Genomic DNA, 8,470 nt, shown 5'->3' with positions numbered 1-8,470 from the left:
GTGTAGAATCTGCGGAGTGGAAGAAGAAATCACGGAACACCTCGTTTTACAGTGTACAAGAATGTCCCCGTGGCCCATAGATCAAGGGCACCACCATACCACAATCTCTGGGATTTGTGAAGTTCGATCGGCTGCCACACGATGCACACGGCCTCAATCCAACACCTTTCTTACCCAAGCTCGCTTGCACCTCTTTCACATGCGATCTGACCCCTCCTGCTCCAACTGCCGCTCACCCTATGCCAGTCTGGAGCACTGTCTCTTTCAGATCCCAGTAGCCCTCCGAACTGCCTTCTTCCGCTCTCCCCTCTCCTACCTGGAGTCGGATCAACTGGTCGACCAGCGTGCCCTGGTGCTCCATGCCCAGGATCTTTTGAGCGCTTAATACCTCGTGCTTTAATAAAGTGCTTTTCCCTCTCCCGCCGGAAGCATGAACATTGTGAGCATCATTAAAGATAGACATGTGCAGTGGTAGAATACCAACACTGATTGGAGAGTGTTATTGGTGTGCATGCGGACATTTTTTGTTTCTTTTTTTTTTGCTAGGACACAGACGTCTTGCAGCCGCCCGTAGGGAACAGCCACACGTCGTCATCGTCATCATCAGCGAATTTTCGGTTTTAGCGACTTTTGGTTCCTCATTCTCAGCGCTGACGATTGCGGGTCTATCATGCGCGGCTGAACCAGGTAAGTAGCGTTGCCAAACTTAATACGAGGCAAAAGTTACTGCAATATACAAGCTCTGCGCGCAGTTTCATCTCACACGGGCCAGCATTTGTGGCGGGAAAATTTGAAGTCTTCGCGATGCAGATGCGCAATGATGTAAGCACACATGTTAAAACACGTTCCCCTTGCCTTCGTAGTTAAAAAAAACGACAGCGCTTGAGCCAGCCGCTCTCAAGATTTGGAATGAAGATTGAAAAAACAGCTATTATAATGCAGTATTTTTCATTCACCACATGACGTATACTCAATTTGACGTCGCAGCCATCGTTCGGCGGTTGGAATCAGCACCGAAGTAGCACGAGGGTAGAAATTCAATTGTAAATTATTCACTGGCCGTAAACGAGTGCCACGTAGTGATCAAGGTATTCTAATGTATTTTGCATCATTAGAGATATGAAAACATGCCACTAAAATTATGCAGTGCAGACACCAAATTTTGGTTGCAGGTTTTCTTCTGTGTAATGATCATCAGTACAAAGAGAAAGGCTCTCCCGCACCAGTACGAAAGGGGGGAGGGGTAATAGGAACAACTTGGCATCAATGTCATTATGGACTCGGGAGGATGAACGACACTTTCAGTTGGGCTTCGGCACCACATGGTTTTCAAACTTATAGGGCAGCCATGATGTAAGACAAGCACGACTGTAATCCGCATGTGGTGTACGTAGATGGAGCGAAACAAAGTCACCAGAGTTTCACGGTTTGTGTCGTGACTGGGGAAGGAAGGAAATAATAAATGCGGCAATAGTGAAAACGGCCTCGGTCGTAGAAGCAGATGAGGCTACCGTGCCGCTTGCCATCACCGATCCATCAACATACATTGATTTCTCTGCGGACACATTTCCCTGATAAATGTGTCAGCAAGCCATCAGTACACCTGAGCAAAAAAGCGCTAATCTTTCTAAGCGCCCATGAGTCTGCCAATAACTGGAGGGGTGGTTACGGGTCCACGAGATAATTGTGCCACGGGAACGGGAGTTGTTTTCGTGTGTTGTCACGGGACTGGGCCTATATAAGCCAGTTCAAGGCAATAAACGATGTTGTCAGTCAGCGCCTGCGTTTGTGAAAATCATTCTTGCTTGTTTTCCGACCGCACTGTAGTCGTCAATGTGTGTAACCAACAAGCCAGCCACTGCATATTAAACAAGGATTAGTTGTGCCTTGACCTCGCCTCCCACGCCGGACCGCGCCCTGCTGCACTACGGCTGCGGTGCGCCCCGGCTCGTGTTGGCGCTGTATTGGCTACAACTGGAGTGGAGCGTCCAGTTATTAATAGTTCAAGGTAGAACTCGCGGAGCGTTCGGTCACTGCGTGTAACTACCTGACGGAGAACAGACGGGACGTCAATCCCGTGTGTTCGAGGAATGCACACAGGCTCACCAAAGTTCGCTCACGAGTGCGCGCACTACCCTGCGGCCACAATAGCGTCTTGATGGAGTCCGGTAGAATGCCCTGCGCCCTATAGGCCGCAAGCATATCGCGACGAGCATCGGCGAACGCGGCACAGTGAAGGAGCAGGTGTTCTAGTGTTTCCACTGCACCGCACCCGTCACACACATCACTCGTTGCGAACAACGCAGCGCACATCCAAAGTGCATTCACCACAAAGCTTGCGGCTTGCAGCCCGTTCGTTCGGCCCGGAAGCTATGCTGGCGTTCGTGGCATCGGGTTTGTCGAGAACGATGTGCCGACGAACTAGGACGGCAACTTGAGTCGCGCACGTTAAGGCAAGCCATCTGGCAGTGCTTCTACGGGGTTTGCCGCTCCGCGCATTCGTTTCACCGTACGTAGCAGAGCGATTTGTTTAACGGGCAAGGCGTCGCGCGAACGGGCGATGGCGTTCTGTGGCTCCCTGGCCGTGCTGCAACACGCTGTCGCGTTCCACTCTGAAAGGCGAAGCTTAAGCGTCCTCCAATTTTTATTGCTGCTGCAGCTCCCATGACATCCAAGCATGGCATCCGCGATCAGGAGTGACAATAGCCGGCGGCCTTTGCTAAGAAGTAGAGTTAGTGTATATGTGTAGCATATACAGAAGACCCGCCGCAGCTGGTTCGATCCAGGAGTGTTGCGTACGCTGTGCTGGGTATGCGTGCTAGAGGAAGAGTCGACGGAGCACGTAGCCTTGCGCTGCTCTGGGCTCTCAACACCGATCACAGAGGGCGCCACGCTCCCACAGAAGCTGGGTTTCTCGGCAAGAGACGATGACGCTGAGGCCAACGTTGCGCCGACAATAAGGAGTATTTCCGAGTGGTGGCGCGCAGTGCACCGGCTACTTAAAGCTTCCCCGGCTACCAGGGTCGGCAGTATCTGCGCGTGCACGTGTGGATCCCGGCTTACGACATCACTCTAGTATTACGGCACCGACGGATTATTTCCGGGCGAGTTGAAAAGGCAATACTAACATGGCCGGTGCAGGTAACCACTACCCTTGGCGTTGCAGACTCGAACGCTTGCTACATGGACTTCCCAGCGAACGCTCTTGCTCCGCGGGCGAGCTCGAAGAATGTTGGCTTATTGGAGATAGAGCCTCATGGAACAAAGCGTTGCGGGCGACGAGGCTTATGTTGACAGAGTTTGAACCGGGAAAACTTTGCCTGCGCTCTTACGTCGACCAAGATGACCAACGGGCGAGTCATCATGGTTCCGGCAATGAAAACGACGGTGCCTTCCTCCTCGCCTGGCTTCCAAGACAGCACTCCTGTATCTGCGAGGTTCGTGTGCACGACCGAACACACATTGAGCGGCTTTCCTTCATCTCGTCTGTCATCGTTGGACCGGCGAACAACCTGCAGAGCGTCGTGCTTCATGCCAGCTATAGACTTTTGCCTGAGAGTAGATTTCTCCAAGCCTTTGGCCCTCCGCAGTGCTTGCGTGAGCTTGACCTTACCAACGTTCACATCAGCGATGCCCTGGCGCCCAAGGTGGCCGATGTGCTGAGAGGCAACGGGCAAACTCTGCAAAGCGTCAAGCTGATCGGCAACAATCTGTCTCGGGAATCTGCAAGCACCCTGCTTCTAGCCCTTGTCGCATGTGAACGGCTTGAGGACTTGGCCCTCCAGGACAGCAGAGAGTCTTCCGCCTGCGACGTCATGGCAGAGGCGTTCAAGAGCAGCAGGCTTCTGCAGAAGCTGTCTTTGGTTGGTCTATGCGAAACAGGTATGAGCTGCAAGCACTTAAGCGGAGAGCGAGGTTGTCTTGACTGTTTGGCAGATCTGTTTGGCGCGTTAGAAGGCATTCTATCATTTCAGAACCTGGCTCTGAAAAAGACATCAATTAGCGACACATTGGGAGAGTCATTGGCAAAGTTCTTGACCGGTCATCACTCACCTCAAACGCTGTCACTGCTAAATTGCAGCTTTGATAGCAGAGGGGCTGCATGTATTGCCGAGGCATTATCTGCGAACTGTCCTTTGGAGCACCTCAGTTTGCAAGACTCTTGCCTAGATGCAGCAACTGTCAGCAAGTTGTGCGCGGCACTTCCTGCCAACACTGCACTGAAAAGCCTCGTTCTGCCGCAGATCAGCAGCACATCGCGAATCCTGCAGGAGAAAAATTCCATTCTTGAGCAGCTCAGACTGGAGTGTCCTGGCCGCCTGCAATTTAGCCTGTTCGTAGACCGGTCCTCGTCCGTTTCCGCACCGCTGGCGCAGGCCCTCGGATGCGCTACAAACGTGAAGATCTGGCACTGGGGGCTCGTCGGCAAGGTCGCGTGCTTTGTGTATGCCTCGTTGGCCTTGAATCACTCACTGCGTTCACTACACGTTGACTACGGGTGCTTTGTCCCTGGCTATCATGGAGCAAGACAAGGAGCTCTCACCAGTGCGCTCTGTGCGGCACTCAAGGCATGTGGTAGCCTCCAGAGCTTTCACTTAGACGCGCACAGGGCTTTCATTGAGAGCGATGAGACGACCCAACTAATGACCGAAATCTTTGATGCCCTGCAATGCAACCCACGCCTAAGAAAACTTACGTTGGATATCTCTCAACTGACCGTGAAGGCTGCTCGGTTGCTTTCGGTCCTGGTTGGCCAGTTCAAGAGAAGCTTCGTTGAGCTACGCATCGAGAGCTCCGGCAACATGTCCAGCGCGGCCCTTGGCGTGCTTCAAGAGATGATCACCAAGAATGTCTTCCTATCCAGGGTTAGTGTAAAATGCCCTGCCTGGAAAGATGCGGTGGGGGCTTGTGCAGCGATTGAAGATGCTAAAGAGCAGAACCAGGGTCTGCTGAACAAGGCAGCGAAATTCGTGATGAGCATTGACGGACGCCCAACAGCTTCTGCCAAACATCCCTGCGCGTCTGCCTTCGAAGAATTGTGCGGTACCGCATCGCTTCAGGAACACCTGGTGTCACTGTCTGGAAAATCCGAGCCCCAGGTGTCCACGGACGTGAAGAAGGCAAGGTGCTATCTGGATGACAACTACATGATCTATGCTGGAGTTGTGCGTGCGAAGGTTCTCTGCGAGGCTGGCGATGGCAGCACACAGTTTGATGATCTTACTGTTCACTGCTGGCGCTGCATAGTGCAGTACCTGAAACTGAGTGATGTGGTTTAATAACCGACTGCAAGGACATTGGAGGTCCTCGGTGGTCTTGTTTGCCGTGTGTGCGTGTTTTTGCGTGTGCATTTGCATTCTTGACAATAAACACATTTATGGTCTTGTTTCGTGGGCTTGTTTTAACGCGACAGCTTTATGGAGCTCGTGTCGCAGAAAAGCCGGCGTCGTCGGCGCCTTTGGCCGTGAGCGAAAAATGGCGCATCTCGGTGGACACCTGAACCGCGCCGTAAGGGAAGCTATTTTCCTTCTCTTACGGCGCGGTACGGGTGTCTAGTGAGAATCGTGAGACAGGCGTCATTTCCTTTCCATAAAACCAATTTTCATTTCAATTTCCTTCCCTTACGGCCCTGTTCGGTTGTCCACCGAGATATGTGAGATGGCGTCCTTTCCTTTCTTTTAAAAAAAATTATTTTCATTTTTTTTGCCTTACGGCGCGGTTGGGGTGTCCACCAAGATATGTTTCCTTTCCTGAAATTGTCCGGGCAACGGGTCACACCGAAGGACGATGGCGTCCCTTGAATTCCTTGGCAATGCTGCAACACGCTGTCGCGTCCTGCTCTTAAAGGCGAAGCTTAAGCGTCCTCCAAATTTTTTCGTGCCGTCGCTCAGGACGGCGACCAGTGGTCAACGTCAACTCCAAATGTAACCTCGTTCTATGGCTAAGCTTGCTCCGGGCTGAGTGTCCAAGGGAATCATGATGGCTTGACTGGACTGCATGTCGGTGACAGCACTGGATAAGATGTTTGTCGCTTCTCTGCACTCGCCAAATGCTTGCGGAGATGATCTTGCTGTCGCTTCGAAGGTGATCCGCCGTTCGTGGAGCCGTGAGAAATTGTTGTTGTTGTTGTTAATTGCCTCAGATACGATGGCACATACCCACGGTGGGGGATTGGCCAAGGTTTGGTGCAGATCCAAACAGGAAAATAAACGAGAATAAAATTAGTTATTTATAACTCACTCATTCTTTCGCACATTAGCTATTGTCATCTGATCTGGGGGACTACCACTGCCTCAAACATGAACAAGCTGTTGTTACTGCAGAAAAAGGCAGTGCGCATCATTTCCGACTCCTCATATGACGTTCATACAGAACCCCTCTTTGATAATCTGAAAATCCGTCCTGTCCGCTTTCTGTATAATGACACATTACTAAAGTGATACTTTGGAGCAAGAAACCAAGGAAATAATATCATTGCAACATTATCGAACCTGATGAGAAATGATAATGTTTATGAAACACGTCACCATGAAATATGGCACATTCCATCAGTGCGCACCAACTACGGCACTCAATCAATACGCGTGAGATTACCGCCCCTACTAAATATTCGTATTCTATGAAAAAAACCTGTAAGCTAAAAGAAAACGTAGAAGAAAGACTACGTCTTTTCCTACAGTTTTTACAACTTTCATCAACGTGTCACTTTCTATTGTTTTTCTAACGTTTAGATTATTGCCTTTGTTATCCTGTATCCACCTGTGCCTCCTTGCTGTCGTCCTTTGTTTTAATCAGCCATTATCCTTGTATCTACCTTGTATCATTACCCAGAATGTTTTTTACTAGTGAATTGTTTGTCCACAGATATTAATAAGAGACTTGTTCGTATAGTTTTCCGTCGTGACTCTTTATGTTCTGAATTATAAATTTGCAACTGACGTTGCCAACTATCATTTACACATGTCTGTACGAACATGAATTGTGTTAAGGGGCACAGACCCCGTCGAACTGTCTTCTTCAGCTTTTTGTCTCTGCTCCAGACCTCTGTAAAGACGTCGAATAAAGATGAATGAATGAATTAATTAATGAAAAAACTCATCCATGTTTATCTCCAGCGACTCATAAATATAGAGCAATTCGAGAGTAAAAGAAAATAACGAATTTTGGGAGATCTTGATGAAATCGAAATAAAAATCGAGGAAACAAAGCAGTGTGGGCAGAATTACTCAAGTTTAAGGAATTAATCCCAAATAATATAATTTTGAGAGGAAAGTAAAGGCATGTAGAAGTTAACACAAAAATCTCCCGGTTGCAATTATATACTTGTGAAGAAGCTGACACACCTGCCTAATGGCATGCCCTCTGACGGTTGCACCGAAGGAGAGGAGGACGGGCAGAGTAAACGGCAGCCCTAATTGAGCGACAGGATTTTACAAAAACTGAATTCTCTGCCGTGCAAACCGCCGGCAGTAGAGGATGAAGTGATCTATCGTTTAAACGTGCCCGCATGACGCACATAGATTCGACGGCGTGAACCCAGAACGACATAAATAAAGATTAAGGCGAGAAATCCTACAGCGCAACAACATCATGGAAACCTCACATTGTCTTGATGTGCAAGAACGTATGTTCCATGAGAATTTCAAATGTTCGAAATCAGCTGTACCAAGGATGGGCTGATGGCTCAGGTAATGGTGTATTTGGTAACGTTCATAACGGGACGTGGTAAGCAGGGTGAGGCTCGGAACAACATGGGCAATAGGCCCATTGATGGCTGATTTCGCTAAGAAATCGGCCATCGAATTTGAAGTAATGCCACAGTGCCCTAGGATCCACTGAAAGCGCACCTCTTGGACATTACTTGGCACAAAGTGCATTAGGGATCGGTACAAGAGACTAGTTGCCGAACTTTCTAATGCTGCCAAGTCTGGGAGGCAGTCCGAGAGAATGATAACTTGAGAAATATTACGCGCAACTTTATGAAGGGCCGAATCAATAGCGAGAAATTCATCAGCGAAAATTGGTGTATAATCAGAGACCCGAATAGAATAACGCCTATCTAGTGTGTGTGAATAAACACCTACTGCTGCCTTTTCGCCTTCTTGAGAGGAATCTGTGAAAATTGCAGCATGGCTCGAATACTGGAGCAGATATTCCTCTAGGAGGCCGTTTAGCACATTGGAAGAGAAGTGCTAGGCATACAGCGGCAGCGTATGGTCGAAGCAAAAAGCTGATGTAGCCTGCAAATTGCTGACGCATTGCACGGACCTAAGCGAGACTGTAATTCTAGACAAAAGGTGCCCAGTAAACACAAATTGGGGCAGTTTGTAAAGCGGCCAATGTTTGTCTAGAAACAAAGCTCGGTTAGTGAAAAAAAAATTGGAGGAGCCACTCCAGCCATTGCCTCGAGTCCCCGTAAGAATGTGGGCACTGTGAGAAGCTGGAAGCGAGAATTTAAGTCCCGTATGCG

The 8,470-nt window shown here is 49.4% G+C and overlaps 1 protein-coding gene across 1 annotated transcript; it reads left to right on the top strand.

Moving 5' to 3' along the window:
- Positions 1-3,040: 3,040 nt before the first annotated feature.
- LOC144133228 (uncharacterized) lies at positions 3,041-5,389 on the top strand. Its single transcript, XM_077666138.1, has one exon. It carries the CDS (start codon positions 3,129-3,131, stop codon positions 5,277-5,279), a length of 2,151 nt encoding a protein of 716 aa, XP_077522264.1. The 5' UTR covers positions 3,041-3,128; the 3' UTR covers positions 5,280-5,389.
- Positions 5,390-8,470: the final 3,081 nt, after the last annotated feature.

The sequence above is a fragment of the Amblyomma americanum genome, chromosome 1, assembly GCF_052857255.1.
Source record: "Amblyomma americanum isolate KBUSLIRL-KWMA chromosome 1, ASM5285725v1, whole genome shotgun sequence".
NCBI classification, from domain to species: Eukaryota; Metazoa; Arthropoda; class Arachnida; order Ixodida; family Ixodidae; genus Amblyomma; species Amblyomma americanum.
The sequence above is the reverse complement of the archived record's forward strand: the minus strand, read 5'-3'. Positions and strand labels throughout refer to the sequence as shown.